Below are 22,779 nucleotides of genomic sequence, written 5' to 3'. Positions count from 1 at the left end.
ATACGGGATTATCAAATGATGGCAAAAAAAAAATTCATATCCAACATAATAATTTGCCTTTTGCCTTTAAAATTGGACTTCTACAGACAGGGGGCCCTGAAAAGGGCAATAAGCAGCTGAGTGAAACTGGTTGCTTTTGCGTAAAAACAACAAACAAACAAACAAGCAAACAAACAAACAAAAACAGCTCTTTTTAGGCCCCCCTCCCCCCCCAAACAGCATAGGAAACAGAAGGGGAAATAATATGTGAAAAAGAAAAATTCTACACTTTTGGCCTGGCTGGGATGCCTCAGCTGGTTCGAGCGTCTTCCCGTAACTGAGAGGTTGTGGGTTCGATTTCTGGTCAGGGCACATACCTATAATACATTGCGGGTTTGATCCCCAGTCTGCCTACATAGGGTCCCTGGTCCGGGTGCCTATGGGAAGGCAGCCTATGGGAAGGCAGCCTATCGATGCTTCCCTCTCGCACTGATGTTTCTGTCTCTCCCTTCCTCTCTTTCTAAAAGCAATGAAAAAAATATTGTACACATTCAATGGGAGCACAGAGTAGACAAACATCCTAGCAAACATTGATTTTCCTGATAGGTCAAAAAATCATCAATGTCAAGTAAGGGCAAGATTCCCCAGAGCTGGCTGGTAAATCTCTGAAAGCAGGACACCTAAACATGCATCGGTTGTGTCCACCCACTCTGGTTAGGATTTGGAGGTCTCATTAGTGTCTACTTTGGACATGACCATTTCTTGACAACTGCATGTCAGAACTTCCGAAATGTCAAAGATTTTACCCTACTGTAAGCTAACAATTTGTTTTGACACAGTGTCATAGATGCTGGAAGAAGATACAGGACTCCAGAGTCATATGGAAAAGGTGGTTTATTACTCATGCCACAGTGGGCAGCATGAACTTCTTTGCACTGGTCCCCAAATGTCCCCAAGTCCCATACCAATGATAAGAAGTACTGCAGGTGTATGATATGCACAAAGTGAGTTTGCATTACAGTGTAGGAAACTCCAACATTTTATTTACTTTATTTTATTATTTTATTTTAGAGGAATGGTGCAGTGTATTAGTTTTCTGTTGCAGCCATTACAAATTACCCACAAACAGTAGGCTTAACAGTACACCCATTCTTTGTCTCGCAGTCTTCTAAGGGAGAAACCTGGTGGGCTTGACTGGGTCTTCTGCTCAGGGACTCACAAGCCTGTCATCCACATGTCAGCTGGGCCGTGTTCTCATCTGGTGCTCAGGTCCCTCTTCCAAGCTCATTCAAGGATATTGGTAGAATTCATTCCTTGTGGTTATAGAACTGAGTTCCTAGTTTCTTGCTGACTGTTGGCTGGTGTTGATTTCAGCTTTCAGAAGCCACTCTCAGGTTCTCACCACTTGGCCCCCTGGATCTTCAGAATTTCCTGTGTGTGTCCTCCTCTGTCTCTGACCTGTAGATCCAAATTTAAAGGACTCATGGGATAGGTCAGGTCCACCTAAATAATATCCCTTTCTTAAAGTTAACAGTGCTAGGACCTCATCATAGGAGTAAAATCCATCACATGTACATTCCCGGGGATTTATACAGGGTGTGTACACCAGGAGGCTGAGATCTTGGGCCCCATCTTAGAGTCCCACCCAACATAAAGAAGTTTAGCGATGTTCCGCAGGAGCAAGCGGACAGTGCACCAAAGTCCATCCACGGGGGAAACGCCAGTATTTTTAAGGGCCTTTTAACAAGCCTCCTCAGAGGGAAATACTATCTTTATTATCCTGAGCAGCAAACAAATCTGTCCCAGAGGAAAACACTATCTGTATGTTCTTCCAAGGCTGCCTGTTGTACCAGTAGCGTTGAAGAAGAGTTTGAAAAAAACCAGCTAATGCCTCTGGCCAAAATTCAGGGAGGAATGGGAAACCTATAAAGAACTGTTTCCCAACAATGTCCAGCTATTTCTAAGATTTATATGGAGGTACATAGGACTTAGAACATCCAAAGCTATTTTGAATATGAATACCAACGCCGTAGGACTTATACTGACCGCCAGGTTGCAAGACATTTCAGGGTGCTGCGGAATTTAAGAAAGTGTGGCATTGGCATACATTATAGGCACACAGATCAATTTAGCAGAAGCGAGAATACAGAAATACACCCACATGGACAGTCGATTGATTGCCAACCAAGGTGCAAAGCTAATTCAGTGGGGAATGCATAGTGTTATCAGGAACTGGTGCTGGAACAATTGGACACCCATAAGTCAAAAGAAATAACTGTTAAACCTTCCCTTACACCATATACAAAAAAACAACCAGAAAATGACATTAGACTTAAATAGCAAGACCTAACATTATAACATTTCTAGGACAAAGGGCAGGACAAAAGTTAAGTGAAATTGGATTGGAAAAAAATATCTTAAATAGGTCATGAAAAGCATGAATTATAGCAAACAAAATCAACAATTTGGGCTTCCTTCAAGTTAAAATAATTTGTTCTAATAAATACGCTTTAGGAAAATGAAAGATAACACAGAATGGGGAAAATATCTGCAAAAATGCACCCATCAATGGCCCTGTAATTCCAATATACAAAGAATATTTTCAATCAATAGCATGCAAAATATACATTGAAACGAATGAAATGACAGCACAACAACCCAAAAGCCGTGGGACACAGGGAAACAATCCTAACAGGGAAATTCATAGCATTAGAAGCCCATTTCAAAAAGAAAAAAAGAAAGACAGAAAAGAAAACAAGAAAAAGCTCAAACAAACAATGTAACTTTACACTTAAAGGAACTTGAAAAACAACAAAGTGAATAGAAAGGAGGAAGTAATAAAGATCAGAGCAGAAATAAAAACTGAGTCTAAAAAAAAATGATACAAAAGATCAGTGAATCCAAGAGCTGGTTCTTTGAAAAGATAAACAAGATTGACAAACTTTCAACCAGACTCATGAAGAGGAAAAGAGAGAGGACCCCAATAAATAAAATCAGAAGGAAAGAGGAGGAATAACAACTGACACCGAAGAAATACTAAGGATTGTGAAAAAATATTATGAACAACTATCTGCCAACAAACTGGACAACCTGAGAGAAATGGATAAATTCGTAGAAACATAACATCTCCCAAAACTAAATCAGGAAGAATCAGAGAATCTGAAATAGCCAGATTATACCTGTTGAAATGGAAGCAGTAATAAAAAAATAAAAAAAAATGAAAAAAAAATAAACTCCCAATGAACAAAAGGCCAGGACCAGATGGCTTCACAGGTGAATTTTTACCAAACGTTCTGAGAACTAACACCTGTCCTCAAACTATTTTTAAAAATTCAATAGGAGGAATGGCTCACAAACTCATTTTACAGGGCCAGCATTATCTTAATTTCCAAAACCAGATAAAGACACTTCGAAGAAAGAAAATTATAGGCCAATATCCCTGATGAACATAGACACTAAAATGCTCAACAAAATATCAGCAAACTGAATACAGTGATGCATCAAAAAGACCATACACCATGACCGAGTGGGATTTATTCTGGGAATGCAAGGTTAGTACAGCATTCCACAAAACAATAAATGCGATTCACCACGTAAGCAAAATGAAGGATAAAAACCACATGATCATATCAATGGATGCAGGAAAAGCATTTGATAAAACCCGCCACCCATTTATGATAAAAACTCTCAGCAAAGTGGAATTAGAGGGCACATACCTAAACATAATAAAGACCACATATGACAAATTCACTGCCAGCATCATACTCAACAAGCTAAAACTACGAGCATTCCCCCCGCCCTTAAGATCAGGAGCAGGACAGAGATGTCCACTTTCACCTCTTATTCACATAGTACCAGAAGTCCTAGCCACAGCAAGCAGACAAGAGGAAGAAATAAAAGGCATCCAAATTGGAAAGGAAGGAGTAAAATTGTCTTTATTGGCAGATGACATGATACTGCACATAGAGAGCCCCAAAGATGCCACCCAGAAATTACTAGAACTGATAAATGAATCCAGCAAAGTAGCAGGATACAAAATGAATATCAAGAAATAAGTTGCATGTTTATCTGCCAACAACGAAGTAACAGAAGGGGAAATTAAGAAAACAATCCCATTCACAATCGCTTCAATAAGGATAAAATACCCAGGAATAAACCTAACCAAGGATGTAAAAGACCTGTACTCAGAAAATTATGACACTGAAGAAAGAGACTGGAGAAGATACAAATAGGTGGAAGCACTTACCATGCTCCTGGACAGGAAGAATTAACATCATTAAAATGTCCATACTACCCAAAGCAATTTACAGATACAACACGATTCCTATCAAGATTCCAATGACATATTTCACAGAACGAGAACAAATACTCCAAAAATTTATATGGAACCTAAAAAGGCCCCACACAGCAACAGCAAAGAACAAAGTTGGAGGAATCACACTACCTAATATGAAACTATACCATAAGGCCGTAGTAATCAGAACAGCATGTACTGGTATAAAAACAGACCTATAGATCAACGGAACAGAATAGACAGCTCAGAAATGACCCCACCCCTTTACAGTCAATTAATATTCGAGAGAGGATGCAAGCACATACAATGGGCTAAAGACAGTTTATTCAGTAAATGGTGTTTAGAAAATGGGACAGATACATGCAGCAAAATGAAAGTAGACGGCCTTCTTACACAACACAAGAATAAATTCAGAATGGGTTAAAGACTTAACTGTTAGAACTGAAAATCCATAAAAATCCTAGGAGAAAACATAGGCAGCAAAACCTCAGATATCACTCATAGCAAAGTTGTATCAGATATATCTCCCCAGGCAAGGGAAACAGAAGAAAAAATAAGCAAATGGGACTACATGGAACTAAAAGCTTTTTACACAGCAAAGGAAAACATCAACAAAATAAAAAACCACCCGCAGAATGGGAAACATATTTGCCAATACATCTGATAAGGGGTTAAGTTAATGTCGACAATTCATAAAGAACTTAGAAAACTCAATACGAAAAAAACAAACAACCCAATTAAAAAATGGGCAAAGGACCTGAATAGACACTTCTCCAAAGAGGACCTACAGGTGGCCGATAGACATAGGAAAAGATGCTGAATGTCACTAATCATCAGAGAAGTGCCAACTAAAACCACAGTGAGACATCATCTCATACCTGTCAGAATGGCTATCATCAATGAATCGACAAACAACAAGTGCTGGTGAGGATGCGGAAAAAGGAGAACCCCTCTGCATTCTTGGTGGGAATGCAGACTGGCGCAGCCACTGTGGAAAGCAGTATGGAGATGCCTCAAAAAATTAAAAATGCATCTGCCTTTTCATCCAGCGATCTCACTTCTGGAAATTGATCCTAAGAAATGCAAAACACTAATTCAAAAGAACATAAGCTCCCCTATATCCATTTCAGTGTTATTTACAATTGCCAAGATATGGAAGCAGCACAAGTGCCCATCAGTAGATGAGTGGATAACACAGCTATGGGACGTTTACATGGTGGAATACTACTCGGCCATAAAAAAGAAGGCAGTTTTAACCATTGGGACAGTATTGATGAATCTGGAGAACATTATGCTAAGTGAAATAAGCCAGTCAGAGAAAGACAAATAGCATACCATTTCACTCCTACGTGGAGTCTGATGAACATACAGAACTAACAAGCAAAAGAGAGACAGAATCATAGATTGAGAGCACATGACAGCTAAGCGGGTGAGGGTAAGGGGTGGAGTGATGGAACAAAAGGAAACAGGACTCATGGACATGGACCACAGTGTGGTGATTGCAGAGGGTGGGGTGTCTAAGGGTAATGGAAATGGTAATGGAAAACGAATACAAAAAAAAAAAAAGAGAGCAATTGCTGGAAAAAATTAAAATGCTTGAGAAAGCAAAAAAAAAAAAGAAAATCAATAACATGAAAACAACAGCACAATTACAATGGGCAAATATATGAACAGAAAGTTCACCCACTAAGATAAATGGATGGCAATTGAGCCCATGAAAAGATGCTCAACATTGTAAGTAATTAGGGGCATGCTAATTAAAACTAAAATGATATACCACAACACATGTACTAGAATGGCCCCAAGTAAAATGACTGACCATATCAAGCGTTCATAAGTGTGTGATAAGAGTGTAAGTGGTTTGGAATATTTGCAAACACTCGGTCAGTTCCTCGCAATGTTAAACGCACTTGCCATCCTGCTGCTCTTGAGTTTTCATTTTTCATCTAAGATAAATGAAAGCATATGTCCAAAGATTTGTGCATGAATATTCATAGCGGCCCTATTTGTAATAGTCAAAAACTGGAAACAACCCAAATAACCATACACTGAAATATGGCACGACAGCAAAAAGAAATGAATCATTCCTTAAAATACCAGCATGGGTGACTCTCAAAATAATTATGTTGTGTTAAAAAAAAGACAAACCAGAGAATATAGTATATGATTCCATTTACATAAGATTCAACAAAATGCAAGTTAATCTCTAGTGAGAGAAAGCAAATCAGCAGTTGCATACAGATGGGGTGAGGTGGGTAGGGAAGAAAGCAATACACAGGAGAAGAAAGAAGCTTTGGAAAGCGCTGGTTATGGTCACTATTTTGAATTTGATTGGGACTTCCTGAGTACACACAGATGGACTTTTTTAAATGTAAGAAGCAGTAAAACACGGAATCAAAGATCTCTGGAAAGAATACTTCATGGCTTGAAAGTTCTTTGACAGTTTATTAGCCACTTTGCTTTTCTTTAAAGTGAATAATAAGTCAGACTCTTCAAAACATATTTTCTCTACTTGTTTTTTTTTACTTTTTCATTTGCAATTTACTTTCATATTATTCTGTATTAGCTTCAGGTGTGCAACATTGTGGTCAGACACCTTGTCAGACACTTTACAAAGTGTTCCCCCCGATACTTCCAGTACCACCTGGCACCATACATTCTATTTGTCCATTTTAATGTGCATCTCTCTTTTTGTATCTGAGCTCTTATTTCCCAACTATTACTTCGGATGCTATACATGTACTCTTTTCTTCACTGTTAGTAATGTTTTTCTCTCTCCTGATTTACTGGTATCTTATTCTATCTATTGAATACAGACACACCAAAAACAGGTTTTTACTAGAACGTCGAGCATTCTCCATGTAAGTTGGCAGTGCAATCACTAAAGCACGGATTGTTTACCACTTAAGAAGAGCAAAAATACGTGCCATTTTCTCCCATCAGTTTTTGTGTGCACCTTGGAGTCTGAAATGGAGAAAAGTGCAACTAAAGCACCCAAATTGCCAACACTGGTAAATGGATACACTTTGTAAGACTAACACAGGAATCTTCCTCCCTGCTCCTCCATAGGCAAGGCTCCCTTGGGCATGACTTTAAATGAAATCCAAGGATCTTCTCTCCCCATTTGGCTCCGGTGCAGCTACCAGGAGAGCAGAGAGGCATTCAAGGTATAAACAAGTCTATTCCTCAGGGAAAAAATTGCTACTCACACTTATGGTGGAAGAGGCAATGTCACCACACACTGAGGCTCTCCTTCAAGGTACAGCAAGCAGGCCTACAGCAAGTAAGACTTCAGTGCAGGGCTCACAGGCTCCCTGAGCTAACACCACCACGTGCTTTTGTACCAGAGCCTCTGTTTTGCAGTAAAACTCAGTTCAAGCCAGGGAACCGAGGGGCCACCAACAATCTGAAGCAGTCTATTAAAACTCCTGAAATAGGCAGCCCTGCTCCTTTAATTATTATTGAGTTGGTCCAAAACTTTGTTTTTTTCTGTACCATGGCTCAAGTAGCGCCTAGTTGTCTTTAACTTGATTCGACACGATTTTGTTAGGCTGTATGGTGACAGCTGTCATGTCAGCAAGCAGTTTTAAAAACTTATGAAAACTGGTGAATTTTTGCATAGCCATTTTAACATTGAAGGTGGAAGAAAATATGCAACACTTTTGGCATACTATGCTTCATTATTTCAAGAAAGGTAAAGAGCAACTGAAACTCACAAAAAGACTTGTGCAGTGTATGGAGAAGGTGCTGTGACTGATCGAACGTGTCAAAAGTGCTTTGCTAAGTTTCGTGCTGGAGCTTTCTCACTGGACGATGGACGATGCTCTGCCGGGTAGACCAGCTGAAACGAATAGCAATCAAATCGAGACCTTAATTGAGAACAATCAACGTTATACCACACAGGAGATAGCCGGCATACTCAAAATATCCACACCAATAAAGTTATTGGTGAAAATGAAACGTATGTCCTTTATTTTATGGAAAGAAAAAAAAACCCTCAACAAACTGTTTGGCCAACCCAATAATGTATGGAGAAACAACAGGATGACAGATACTCTTCCTTGGGCGAGCCAGCAATAACCCTGGCAGGCAGGGTGTCTACTCTTCACACAAACTAAGACGAGAAGGGGCTCCCCTAAACTCATAAGGGATATGAAGCCAATCATCATCAATGTATTGCCTCTCTGGTCTAAATCCACCCTTCAATATGTGCTCCCTGATAATGGGCAAATTCCTTCAATATGTCTTCTTCAAAGTGAGCATGATGTTGGACTTGATCATAGAAGATGCTAGAAGGACACTAAAGGAGGAAGTGGCTCTCCTGTGACTTCTGGCTCTCGGAGGCGTGGGTGGTAGGATATTCTGGGTGTCCTTTCACAGGTATCAGCCCATAACAACTGTCCTCGTGTTGTTGAACATGCAATCCTGATGTGGCCTGGTGATCAGCTTTTTGTGGCCCTCTTCATAGGGCTATCCTATGCTCCAAGCCACCTACTCACTGTTTCCCTATGCTTGCTCACTCTCCTGCCCCGCCCCTACCAATACCAGCCTTATCTCCTGTAGTGCTCCCAGTGCTACAGCCCTCCCAACACTGAGGCCCTCCGGATTCTACATCCATGACATTGTTATCTCCAGGCCTCCAGCTCCACCAGAACCCCTATTCCTACTACATGTCCACACACTGGCCACTAGCTATGGCATGTCCACACTGATGTGCTCCAGAGGGTTGCTTCCTGCTTACCCTGCAACTGTAGACCAGCTATGGTTCTAAGTCCAGCTCTGGCACGGGCAAACCAGCAAGCTTCTCTGCTGTCCAGTGGCATCTCCTACACCTTCTCCAATGAGGAGTGAACTCCATCCATCCTTGGGGAGGGGCCCCCACTGCAAGTTGGTCTTTCCCTGGGTATTCTTCCTCAGCCCTGAAATACCATAGAATGTTTTATTATATCCTATATGTTATACATTTATCATAGTTTAATAATTCTTTATGTTAAATTTCCCCTGTCTGGTGTGTACTTTCTGTCTCCTGCTTGGATCATGATTGTTCCAGAACACATCTATTCCAAATATCATTCTTAGAATTACTGAAAGCTTCCACATTGAGAGCTGCATCAAGTAAGGGTGCCTACTATCACCCAGAGAGAGTAGCAAAATGAAAGGGGGGAAAGAAGGAAGGAAGGGAGGGAGGGAGGGAGGGAGGAAAGAAGGAAGGGAAGGAGGGAGGGAGGGAGGGAGGAAGGAAGGAAGGGAGGAAGGGAGGGAGAAAGAAACAGACAAAATGGAAATAAATAAGACTGACATAATTGTAAATGGTGTGATGGTGTACATTAAACTCTACAAGTATTTACAGACAAAATGTTAGACTCAAGGTATTTGGAGATTTGAGGGCAAATAATCAACATATAAAAGCCATTTGCATTCTAATTACTAGCAAAAAATTTAGAAAATAAAAATGTCAAAAATAATTCTTTTCAAATATGAAGTACCTAGGGTAAAATGTCCTCTTATGGGAAAAATGTTTTTCCCTATGAGAAAATATTATTGGGGCACATTAAGTAGTGCTTATAAAAGGAGAGACAGACCATCTCCATTAATCAAACATTCAATACTGAAGTCAAATCTATAAACTCAACACAAGCATAATTAGAACTTCAAACAAGCTTACGGTTGAACTTTCTCTCATGATTAATACTTTAAATGGAGTCAACAGAGGCTGAAAATAACCAAGATGATTTGACAAACAGGGTAGAATTGACTGGCCTCCTCCAAACATCATGATTGGCTATAGAGCTGTAGTAATTAATACTGATGTGCGGCATTTCAAATAGGCGGATGAACTGAGACTAACCCATACCTAGGTAGACGCTGGATTTATGATTCGTGTGGTGCTGCAAATAAGCTGGAAAAGTGCAGACTTTTCCATAAATGGTTTACTGAGACAATCAGGTATCCACATGAAAGGAAACAGAACCCCTCTCCACACAAACAACAATTGCAAGGGGATTAAGACCTAACTGTGAAAGGACAAACCATAAATATTTTAAGAAACAATATAGAGAATATTTGTATGGCCCCAGGGCTGGGGCAGATTTCTTAAAACAGAAAGCGCTAACCATAAGGGGAAGATCGATAGATTTGACTACAGTAGTCCTCCTTTACCCGCAGGAGATACATTCCAAGACACCCAGAGGATGCCTGAAAATCTGTACATACTATGCTTTTTCCTATACATATATACATGCATACATACATACATATATACATACAATCAAGTTTAATTTATATATTAGGCACAGTAAGAGATTAATAACTACAACTACTAATAAAATAGAACAATCACAACAATATACAGTAATACAAGTTACGCAAATGTGGGCTCTTTCTCTCTCTGGAAATATCTCTCTCTTTCCCTCCTCCCTCTGGAAATATCTTTCTGGACTCTGCGTACAGCACTGATACGCTGCACAAAGGGATGGTTCACATCCTGGGCAGAAAGGAGTGTGGACAGTGTGAGATTTCATCATGCTACCCAGAATGATGTGAATTCAAAACTTATAAGTTTTACACTTCTGGAAGTTTCCATTTCATATTTGAGACCATAATTGACCACAGGTAACTGAAACCACAGACTGGGGGACTAGACTATATTACGATTGAGACCTTCTATTCCCAAAGCACTGCGTAAAGCACACGGAAACACAAACAACAGAGCAAGGGAATGTTTTGGCCCATCATATAACCACCAATGGACTGGTATTTAAAACACATAAAGAGTTCATTAAATCAGAAAGTACATGATGTAAAACAACAGAGAAATGGGTGAGAGTTGCATTCGAACAGACCTTTCACAGGAGAGAAAAGTCTAAAAGGCTTTTAGACACGTGAGAACATGCAACAGCTTAATATTAAAAGCAAACAATGATTTAAAGTCTGGCACTTCTTGGGGTAGGTTAAGATGTGTACCAGCAGGAACTCTCTCTGCTACTGTTAAGACAGTAAATTGTTACAACCACTACAGAAAGCGATTTGCCACCATCTAGAAAAGTCGTTTTCTTTCAGCTGGCAATGCTAGCTCCATGACCTCAGTGTTCTGGCCCAGGACTGTGTTAACTCCCCAGCCCTGTGTCATAATTTAGTCCACAGGCATCTGGGTTGTTTTTTCCTCCCACAGCACATAACAGTGGTTCAACACAATGATGTCAATCGGGCCTAATAAACAAGAACTAGCAACTATCCTAGACTTATTGGTGAGGAATTTGCCTATCGCATGGTGAAAAACAAGCCCAACAAAAATATAGGGGCCCTTTGCTTCAGGGATACTCCTAGGTTCCGGTGCTATGGGGCACGCCTAGGTAGCTTTTCTACGGTTAAGGGTCAATTATTGTATTTGGCTCTCCTACAACCAAAGAAGTGACACAATAATGAGCGGGCCTCTTTAGATTTCTCACTGGCTTGTACTATTCTGGCCTATTTGCCAAGGGACAAGAAAATCTGCTAGTTTTCAGTGGAATCCAGAACAAAAGAAGGTTCTGCACTAGGTCAAAGCTGTCACGCAAACTTCCCTGCTTTTGCAGTTTGTGTCATATGATCCAGCAGATCCAAGTGCTTAAAGTGTCAGTGTCAACAGGAATGCTCTTTGGAACTTTTAGCAGTCTCCTACAGGTGATTTACAGAAAAGAAACTCAGAATTTTGGAGCAAAGTCTTGTCGCCATCTGTGCATTAACTACCCTCCTTTAGAGAAACTGCTCTTGGCTTGCGGGTGGGCCCTAGTAGAGACTGAGTACTTGGCCGTGGACCACCAGGTAACCACCTGAACTACCTGTCATGAACTTGTAGCTGTCTGGCCAATTCAGACATAAAATCTGTTGCGCACAGCAGAACATTACCATCAAATGGCGCTGGTATGAACTACGTAAGGTTCAAACACGCCCTGAAGACACAAGTCATTTACATGGAGAAACGACCCAAACGTCCACGTTCCCCACTCCTGCTGCATTACCTTTTCTCTTCCTGGTGCACATATGGACGCATGGGCCATGCCCTACCATCGGATTACAGTGTCAGAACACTTGGCACTGATTCAGAGATGAGTCTGTGTGATATGCAGGCATAGTCCCAAATGGAGAGCTGAGAGACACAGCCTCTTTGGGGAGCACTTCTGAAGGACAGGTGATTTATTTTTGGACATGTTCATGGCTTTATTCAATCAAACCTTGGGTATCGTTCTACCATAAGGAAGAAAAAATAATGTGAATTTGTAAGTACAGCTTAAGGTCTAGCAGGAGCGGGGGGGGGGCGGATAATAATGTGACTAAGTGTTCACAAATCAAGAATATTTACGAAATACTTGAGAGCATAAAACAAAGGAAGCTTAAGTAAAGGGCTTCTTTTTTACAAAGGTTTTATTTATTTATTTTTAGAGAGACAGGAAGTGAGGGAGAAAGAGAGGGAGAGAAACATCAACATGTTGGTTGCCTGTCACGCACCCCCTCCACCCCCGGGGACCTGGCCTGCAACCCAGGTATGTACCCCAACTGGGAATGGAACCGGCGATGCTTTGGCTTGCAGGCCAGTGCTCAATCCACTGAGCCACACCAGCCAGAGCAAGCAAAGGGGTTTTATGAGAGGAAGTTTTCCCTAGGCAGTGACTTGAGCTGAGCTCTAAACGATGACTTAGCAGAAGCTGGGGATGGAAGCCCCAATGGCCAGTGTGGCTGGAGAGCAGAAAATATACCAGAAAGGTCAGGTAGAGATTGTGTATCACCTGGGGTCCCTTGGATACATGGGATGACAATGGATGTATAGCCAAGCAAAGAAAATGCTGTTTCTTCTTTTTTTTTTAAATCATGTTTTATTGTTAAATATAAGTCGTGACACCTTGAAAGTCCCAGAGGAAAACGTAGTCAGGAAAATTTGAGATATCCCACACAGCAATATTTTTGCCAATATGACTCCTAGGGCAAGGAAATAAAGGGAAAAAAATAAGCAAATGAGACTACATCAAACTAAAAGCTTCTGCACGACTAAAGCAACACATCATCAAAATGAAAAGGGAACTGACTGTATAGGAGAACATATTTGCCAATGGTACATCGGACAAGGGTCTGGTCTCCAAAACATATAAAGAACTCACACGACTCAACACCAGGAAGACAAACAATCCAATGAAAAAATGGGCAAAGAATCTGAATAGATACTTCTCAAGGTAGGACAAACAGAAGGCCCATAGGCCTAGGAAAAGATACTCAACATCACTAGCCATCAGAAAGATGCAAATTGCAGCCACATTGACATATCACCACACACCTGTCACAAATGGCCACCATTAATAAATCAACAAACAACAAGTGCTGGCGAGGACGGGGAGAAAAGGGAACCCTAGTGTAGCACTGGTGGGAATGCAGTCTGGTGCAGCCACTGTGGGAAACAGTATGGAGTTTCCTGAGGAAACTAAAAAGGAACTGCCTTTTGAGTCAGCGATTCCAATGCTGGGATTATACCCTAAGAATCCCGAGTCACCAATTCGAAAGAACCTACGCACCCCTATGATCGTAGCACTGCTATTTACAATAGGAAAGTGCTGTAACAACCTAAGTGCCCATCAGTAAATGAGTGGATCAAAAAACAGTGGTACATTTACACACTGGAATATTATGCAGCAGAAAGGAAGAAAGGAAGGAAGGAAGGGAGGGAGGCAGGGAGGGAAGGAAGGAAGGAAGGAAGGAAGGAAGGAAGGAAGGAAGGAAGGAAGGGAGGAAGGGAGGAAGGAAGAGCTCCTACCATTCGCAACAGCATGGATGGAACAGGAGAGCATTATGCTAAGTGAAGTAAGCCAGGCAGTGAAAGACAAACACCATAGGATCTCACCTATAAGGGGAATCTAATGAACAAAATAAAGTAAGGAACCAAACAGAACCACAGGCATGGAAACATGGAGTGGACTGAAAATGCCCAGAGGGGACAGGAAAGGGGGACAGTGGTGGAAAGAAGGGGAAGGGACTAGACAAAGAACATGTAAGAATGACCCACAGACATGGGCAACAGTGTAGGAATTGACTGTGGGGGGTGGGGGGGGCGATGGGCGGAGGGGGGGCGCATTGGGACAACTGTCATAGAATAACAATGAAGGACAGTTTAAAGGAAAAGCCTTCCAGTGGGCACAACTTAGAACAATGCACTGGGTTGTTCATTCTGTTTGTAAAAAGAAATGGGGACACGTGCAATCGTATACCAATTCATGGCTGCCACCAAGAGTTTCGCCACATGAATTGGCCTTGGAAGGGAAATGTTTAGAAAATTAATGGCAAGAAGGGCTGAGAAGGAGACATGTAGGTAGACCACTCTGAATAGGCAACAACATCAGTGAAGATATCTGTATCCCATGTGAGTGCCTACCAAGTGGTGATGTATTTAAAGGAGGATTTTAATAAGTAAATGAATAGGATGACCCATTCTGTGGCTATCCACCTCTTTCCCCAGCCATTCTGTCATTGTGTGATGGGCTTAAGAACATAGTGGACATAATACCAGAGATATAGATTACACAGTCTCAGCAACATGAGGTTTCTCCCAACAGGGCACACCTGGCTACAGCCACTGCTGAATTCCCAGTCTGCCAAAGACACGGACCAATACAGAGTACTTAGCTCAGTATCATTCCCTGGGTGATCAGCCTGTTGGCAGCTTGATTACATTTTACAGCTTCCACCAAGTCACGGCAGCTTTTTGTGCTTACCATAGTAGACACTTACTCTGGATAAGAATTCGCCTTTCCTGCATGCAATGCTTCTGCACATACTGCCATCCATGGGTTCACACAGTGCCACAGCCACATTCATGGCATTTTACAAGCACTAATTTTCCTCTCAACATGAGGTCTATCTGCTTGACAAATTTGAAATTGTGCAATGCATTATTGTTAGCTATAGGCACACAGATCTCTAAAAATGGATTCACCTTGCAAAACGAAAACTCTGTGCATGTTGAAAGCAATGCTCCATTTCCCCATCTCACTAGCACCTGGCAAACACCATTAAAACCTCAGCTTCTAAAACAAAATAAGATAGCCCTACACACCGATTAGAATAGCCAAGTCCAGAATGCTAACAACATGGAATGCTGCCGAGAATGTGGAAGAGCAGGAACTCTCGTCCACTGCTGGTGGGAGTGCAAACATGCACAGCCCATCTGGGAGACTGTTTGGTGGCTTCTTACAAAACTAAGCATACTCTTACCATAGTATCCAGCGATCACCATCTTTGGTGTTGACCAGACTGGCTTTAAAACTTATCCACACAAAAACCTGCACGCTTTTACAGTAAGAAGTTTTATTCATAATCGTCAAAAGTTGGAAGCAATCAAGATGTCCTTCAGCAGGTAAGTGAACAACCTATGATACATACAAGCAATGGAAAATTACCCGGGGCTAAAAGAAATGAGCTATCAAGCCATGAAAAGACACCAGGGAATTGTAAATGTATATTATGAAGTGAAATAAGCCAATCTGAAAAGGCTACCTAGTGTACGACTCCAACTAAATGTGATTCAAGAAAGGCCAAAACTATGGAGAAAGTAAAAAGGTCAGTAGTTGCCGGGGGCTGGGGGGGAGGGCTAAATAGGCAGGACACAGGGATTCTAGGGCAGTGAAACTGCTCTTTATGACACCATGATGATGGGTCTATGTCCTTATACCTTTGTTCAAACCAGGAGAATGGACAACACCAAGAGTGGACTGCCATGCAAACTATGGCTTTTGGGTGATTATAAGGTGTCAAAGCAGGCTCATCAGTTGTGATAAACGTGCATCTGATGGGGGATGTTTACAATGGGGGAGACTGCACGCATGACGGCAGGGTTTATAAAAAATGTCTGTACATGCCCGTAAATTTCACAGAGAAACTGAAGCTGCTCTAAAAAGTCAAGTCCCAATAAAAGTAAGTATCTGCCTTTATGAGCTTGACTATTTTACATTCTATATAAATGGAATCATACAGCATTTGTTATTCTGTGACTGGCTTACTTCACTTACCATAATGTCCTCAAGGCTCTCTGTTGTGTCCCACCTGGCAGGATTTTCTTGTTTTTTAAGGCTGAATGTCATTCCACTGTAGGCATGTTCACCATTTGCCTTATCAGTTTATCTGTTGACGGACATTGAAGTTGCTTTCACATCTTAGCTATTGTAAATAAGGCTGCAATAATCATGGGGGTGTAAACGTCTCTCAAAGATCTTGACTTCAACGCTTGTGGACATTTACCCAGAAGGGGGATTGCTACGTGACATGATAGTTTTATTTCTAATTTTCTGAGAAACCTCCACACTATTTTCCATAGCAGCTGCACCATTTTACATTCCCTCCAATAGTGTGAAAGGCTTCAATTTCTCCACGTCCTCATCAATACTTATTATATCTTTGTAATAAATTTTAAAAAATGTGTCTTTGTTGTTCAAGTACAGTTGTCTCCTGTACAGGAGACACCACCACCCCCAGTCAGGAAATGCATGGATACATTTTTAATTTGGCCACACAAACAAGCAGTATCTCACGGTGGTTTTGTTTTGCATTTCCCTGGTAATTAGTGATGTTAAACATCTTTTCGTATAGCTGTTGGCCATTTGTATGTCTTCTTTGTAGTCATGTCTATTCAAGTCCTTTGCCCATTTTCAGTTATTTTTTTTTCTCCTGAAGTGGAGAGAAAAAATTCCTTTATATTTTCAATATTATCCCCTCATCAGCTATATGGTTTCTTCCATTCCATGGGTTGACTTTCCCCCCCTGTTGATTATTTCCTTTGTTGGACACAACTTCTTAGTTTGATGTAGCTGCATTTGTCTATTTTTGGTTTTGTTTGCCTCTGGTTTTGGTGTTATATCCACACACACAAAAGTCATTGGCCAGGTTCATGCCCAGAACTTTTCCCTAATATTTTCTCCTAGGAGATTTACAATTGCAGGTATTGCACTTAAGTTTCTAGCCCATTTTGAATTGGTTTCTGTGAATGATGCTAGATAAGGGTCCGATTTCATAAATGGATGTTTGGACAACATTAAATCTTCCAATCCATGAATATGTCTGTCCATTTTATTTTTGTCTTAATGTCTCTCATCAGTGCTTTTTAGTTTTCCATGTACACCTCCTTAGTTAACTTTAGTCTTCAATAGTGTGTGCTTTTTGATGCTACTGTAAATAGTATTATTTCCTTATTTTTTCTTTTTAGAGTAGATTGTTAATGTTTAGATACAACTGGATTTCGTATGTTGATGTCATATTCGGGAACTATACTGAATTCATTTATTAGTTCTAACACTTTTGGTGAAGAGTTTTTAAGATTTTCTACGTACATGAGCACGTCACCTGCAAACAGATAGTTTCACATCGTTCTTCTTGAACGGAATGACTCTAGTTCCCTTTTCTTGCCTAATTGCAGCACTGTTCAGAGCAATGGTCAAAAACTGAAAACAACCCTTAGTGTCCATCTACTACAGATGGTATAATCATACCACAATCACTTTTCTAAAATCATACACTGGAATTCTAGTCAACAATGGAGACAGAGGATCGACAGCTACTCTGATATGACATGGATGAATCTCTCAGTTATGGTGCAGAACGAAAGAAGGGAGCTATAAAAGGAAGCACACGGCATAATTCTGTTGATGTAACTTCATATAAAGTGGTGAAGCTATACAAAAAAGCACCGAGATGATTATCACAAAGTCAGGAGAATGACTCTATGCATACGAGAGGGAGTGGGTTGGGATTGGGAGGAATTCTGGGAGGCTGGCAGTGGTCTATCTCTTGACCTTGGTCCTGGTTACATGGTTGTTTGCTTTTATAAAGTGTCTAAACCTGGCACGTATGTTTTATGCAATCTTCTGTACCGCAGATGTGAAAAACGCTCCCTCCAAATAAATGTAATACAAAGAAAATTACGTGAAGTAGAAATTTTGATGACGTTTGAATTGTTATGGATGAAACACCTGATCTTTGAATCAAGAGATCGGCCAGTAGACATTGTCATTAAAAAGGGGGGAAGCAGGGATTCTTTAAACTATAGGTACCCCATCATCAAGTCATCTCTGTAAACATCTCTCTTGCTAGGCATTTCACCCCATCTTTATATCAATTCCCAACTTACTGATGACAGACAAACTGGAGGATCAACATCATCAATGACAAGATCATTAGGCATCTCAGGCCAAATCCTTCACAGTGAGACTGGGCCACCACAACTAAATGTAGGCAGGTGCACAGGGTAGTGGTAGGGGGGTGCATTGCACATGGTCATCTGTGCATTTTTTCTCGGGAGACTTCACTGCAGTGACTTAGGGTTTAACCTTACCACATCGAACTGGTACTTCCACCCAGAGACCTCCCCGTGCTAAAGAATCTAGGGAAAGCTGAGGCCTGTCCTCCCTGTGCTGTGAGACTGGACGTGAAATGTCCATGCCGGAACCGATGGTGGAAGTGCAGAGTTGGCCTAGGTCGTGCACTGTATAGAGAGAACCGGGCAGTGGTTTTGTAACGGTGGGAAATTATAACCCAGCCCACCATTCTTTTGATGTTGTTCCTATAAGTGCTGACTCGGTCTAATACGTGGCCTATAGATGAACAGCATGTTCGTATGAGAATCCTAGGAACTAGTTTCGAAAGATACAGACCCAGATCCTCAGGCATCCCAGCTCGGGGAGATTTGCTGACCTTCAACCACAGAGCCCCGGGGCCATGAAGCCAGCGTGACTAAACCAGGATGATGCACACCGGACCCCCACTTGCCTTATCGAACGGACCCTGCTCCTCTGCACTAGAGAACTCTGCAACCCCCTCTCTTGATGTCTTGGTTCTGTTCCCTTCTCCCTCCTTATAAAACACCTCTGCCTTCACTGAGAGGTGGAGATGGGCTTTGAGACAGGGGTCCCCCATCTTCCAGATAGCCAGCTTTTGCAAATAAACCACTTTCCTTTACATGGGCACCTGTCTCTGGAGTACTGGCTTTCCGCGGCAGGCAGGCAGCCGGACCCGCCTTCGGTTACAGTTTGGGTTTTCTAGATTTCCATAGAAATTGTTCCATCCCCCAGGCTTTGCTTTCTAGGCTGAACAGTGCTAATCTGTTTTGGCCCCACCTCCTACTGATTGTAATTTCTGCATCAGCAGAACAAAAAAATATTAAGTATGTGCCCCACTTTCCTGCTCAAGACCATTCTGGATAGGGAAGTTGGCCAGGAAAACAAACAACAAGAAGGACGACGACGACATCATTTTCAGTGGCAATTCCTAGTGGCAGGGTAGAGTAACGTTGACACAAACTGTATTCTCCGAGGAATAGTCTCTCATCCATCAATCCAGCCAGCCAGCCAGTCAACGAATTTTCACACGTGAGCAGTACTAAGCACCACGCTTAGCACTGGGAGGGGCTGGGGTGTTTGTTTTGGTCTATACAGGGGGGCACGGACTTCAGTTGCCTTTGCAGATAGACGCGTAGGTATTCCAGCACCAGTTACCGAGTGAAGTGTCTCTTGCCCATTACCTGGGAAGATCTGCTGGATTTCCTACTCATGTTAACTGTGGAATTTATTTATGCATACCAGGCTCTGCCTCTGGGCTTTCTTTCTGTTCCAGAGACCCAGTACCACAATATTTAAATCACTGTGGCGTTAAACACGTTTTAATATCTGATAGGGCCAGTTTCTGCGCATTGCACATTTTTTTTTCCTTTCAGGAACGTGTTCGGGCCCGCGGCAGGGGGCGGGGTCGCACCTCCTCCGCGGCTCTGGTTCCAGCAGAGCCTCTCAGACGCGGAGATGGAAATCCCGAGGCTGCTCCCGGCTCGCGGGATGCGACAGGGCGGCGGCGCTGGCAGCCCCGCGGGCGGCGGCCGAATCCACGGAGGCCCTGACCCGCGGGCTGGCCAGGCCCCCGCGCGCCGCCTCCTGCTGCTCCGGGGCCCCCAAGATGGCGGGCCCGGGCGGCGGCGCGAGGAGGCCCGCGCGGCCTCCCGGGGGCCCGGGCTCGGGCCCGAGCCCTTTGGCGCCGAGGCCGGATCAGGCCGGCGGCGGCGTCGTCGGCGGCGGCGACTTCTTCCTGGTGCTGCTGGACCCGGTGGGTGGCGACGTGGAGACCTCGGGCGCTGGCCAGGCCGCAGGGCCCGTCTGGAGGGAGGAGGCCGAACCCGGCCCAGGGCTCCAGGGGGGCGAGAGCGGCGCGAACCCCGCGGGCCGCCCCGCGCCAGGGCCCCGCTGCCTGTCCGCGCTCCCCGCCCCGGCCCCGTCCCCCGATCCCCGCCCCAGGCCTGGGCCCCGCCGCGGCCTTCGCGGGCACCGTGACCATCCACAACCAGAACCTGCTGCTGCGCTTCGAGAACGGCGTCCTGACCCTGGCCACGCCCCCGCCGCCAGCCTGGGAGCCCGGGGTGGCGCCTGCCCCGCAGCCCGGCGGTCTGGTCGCCCCGCAAGCGGGGGTTCCACACGCCGCGCAGCCTGGCGACTGCCCGGAGCTGCCGCCGGACCTCCTGCTGGCCGAGCCCGCGGAACCCGCGCCAGCCCCTGCGCCGGAGGAGGAGGCGGAGGGCCCGGCCGCGGCCGAGAGCCCCCGCGGGCCGCTGGGCCCGGGCCCGGGCGTGGTGCTGTACCTGTGTCCGGAGGCGCAGTGCGGGCAGACCTTCGCCAAGAAGCACCAGCTGAAGGTGCACCTGCTGACGCATAGCAGCAGCCAGGGCCAGAGGCCCTTCAAGTGCCCCCTGGGCGGCTGCGGCTGGACATTCACCACCTCCTACAAGCTCAAGAGGCACCTTCAGTCGCACGACAAACTGCGGCCCTTCGGCTGCCCGGCGGAGGGCTGCGGTAAGAGCTTCACCACCGTGTACAACCTCAAGGCGCACATGAAGGGCCACGAGCAGGAGAACTCGTTCAAGTGTGAGGTGTGCGAAGACAGCTTCCCCACTCAGGCCAAGCTCAGCGCCCACCAGCGCAGCCACTTTGAGCCTGAGAGGCCCTACCAGTGCGCTTTTTCCGGCTGCAAGAAGACGTTCATCACGGTGAGTGCTCTGTTTTCCCATAACCGCGCCCACTTCAGGGAGCAGGAACTCTTTTCCTGCTCCTTTCCTGGCTGCAGCAAACAGTACGACAAGGCTTGTCGGCTGAAAATCCACCTGCGGAGCCACACCGGCGAGAGACCTTTCCTTTGTGACTTTGACGGCTGTGGCTGGAACTTCACCAGCATGTCCAAACTGTTAAGGCACAAAAGGAAGCACGACGACGACCGGAGGTTCATGTGCCCTGTGGAAGGCTGTGGGAAATCTTTCACGAGGGCCGAGCATCTGAAAGGCCACAGCATAACCCACCTGGGCACGAAGCCTTTTGTGTGCCCTGTGGAAGGCTGCTGTGCCAGGTTCTCCGCCCGCAGCAGTCTCTACATTCACTCCAAGAAACACTTGCAGGATGTAGACACCTGGAAGAGCCGTTGCCCAGTGTCCACCTGTAATAAACTCTTCACATCGAAGCACAGCATGAAGACCCACATGGCCAAAAGGCACAACCTCGGCCAGGATCTCTTGGCTCAGCTAGAAGCTGCAAATTCTCTCACGCCCAGCAGTGAACTGACCAGCCAGGGACAGAGCGATCTCAGTGATGCAGAGCTGGTGTCTCTCTTCTCTGATGTGCCTGGCAATAGTTCTGCTGCAGTGCTGGACACGGCATTGGTGAACTCGGGAATCTTGACTATCGATGTGGCTTCTGTGAGCTCCACTCTGGCTGGGAGCCTCCCTGCTAGCAACAGTAATTCCTTAGTGCAGGCTGTGGACCCGCGGGCCTTGATGGCCACAACTGACCTCCCTCAAAGCCTGGATACCTCTCTCTTTTTTGGAACGACAGCCACCGGTTTTCAGCAGAGCCCCTTAGATATGGATGATGTCACCAGCGTGAGTGCGGGGCCATTGGGATCTCTGGGCTCTCTGGCTATGAAAAACTCCAGTCAGGAGCCCCAGGCTTTGACCCCCAGCAGTAAGCTGACTGTGGACACGGATGCTCTGACTCCTTCAAGCACCCTTTGTGAAAACAGTGTCTCAGAACTACTGACGCCGACCAAAGCAGAATGGAACGTACATCCTGATGCTGACTTCTTTGGGCAGGAGGAAGAAACCCAGTTTGGATTCTCCAACCCAGTGGGAAACCATGGTTGTCAGAAAGAAACAGATCTGATCACGGTGACTGGCAGCTCATTTTTGGTATGAACTCGCTATTCGTTCCTCGCAACGTTGGTTACTTTTATTAATTATGCTCATTTTCAAGGATGTTCTGGACTAAATGTGTAACTGTGCTTCTTTTTCTTCTTCTTCTTTTTTTTTAACAGGTTTGAAAAAGAACAGAGCCCCAGGCTACAAGTTCCGCGGTTTCCCTGCTGATCTGGAGTCTGGAACTGATGAGTTGTGTGACCCTGAGCAAGTCACTTAACCTATCTGAGCCTTAATGTCTTTATTTATAAAATGAGGTGGTTTGAATAGATTGTTT

At 44.0% G+C, this 22,779-nt stretch overlaps 1 protein-coding gene and 1 long non-coding RNA gene across 2 annotated transcripts; one reads left to right on the top strand and one right to left on the bottom strand.

The window, feature by feature from the left end:
* Positions 1 to 924: 924 nt before the first annotated feature.
* Positions 925 to 21,038, bottom strand: LOC123815085. Its single transcript, XR_006785012.1, has 4 exons — positions 20,904 to 21,038; positions 9,015 to 9,192; positions 7,990 to 8,114; positions 925 to 1,437 (listed from the first exon to the last, which is right to left on the bottom strand). It is a non-coding gene; the product is annotated as an uncharacterized LOC123815085 (long non-coding RNA).
* Positions 18,299 to 22,502, top strand: LOC123815080 (zinc finger X-linked protein ZXDB-like). Its single transcript, XM_045833262.1, is given in 4 exon segments — positions 18,299 to 19,650; positions 19,995 to 20,286; positions 20,288 to 20,545; positions 20,547 to 22,502. Coding segments are annotated over 3 exon segments (2,424 nt in total). The 5' UTR covers positions 18,299 to 19,650; positions 19,995 to 20,076.
* The last annotated feature ends 277 nt before the right edge of the window (positions 22,503 to 22,779 follow it).

The sequence above is a fragment of the Phyllostomus hastatus genome, unplaced genomic scaffold (assembly GCF_019186645.2).
Source record: "Phyllostomus hastatus isolate PE091 unplaced genomic scaffold, TTU_PhHast_1.1 phas_contig_10, whole genome shotgun sequence".
Taxonomy (NCBI): Eukaryota; Metazoa; Chordata; class Mammalia; order Chiroptera; family Phyllostomidae; genus Phyllostomus; species Phyllostomus hastatus.
This window is presented reverse-complemented; position numbering and strand designations above follow the sequence as displayed.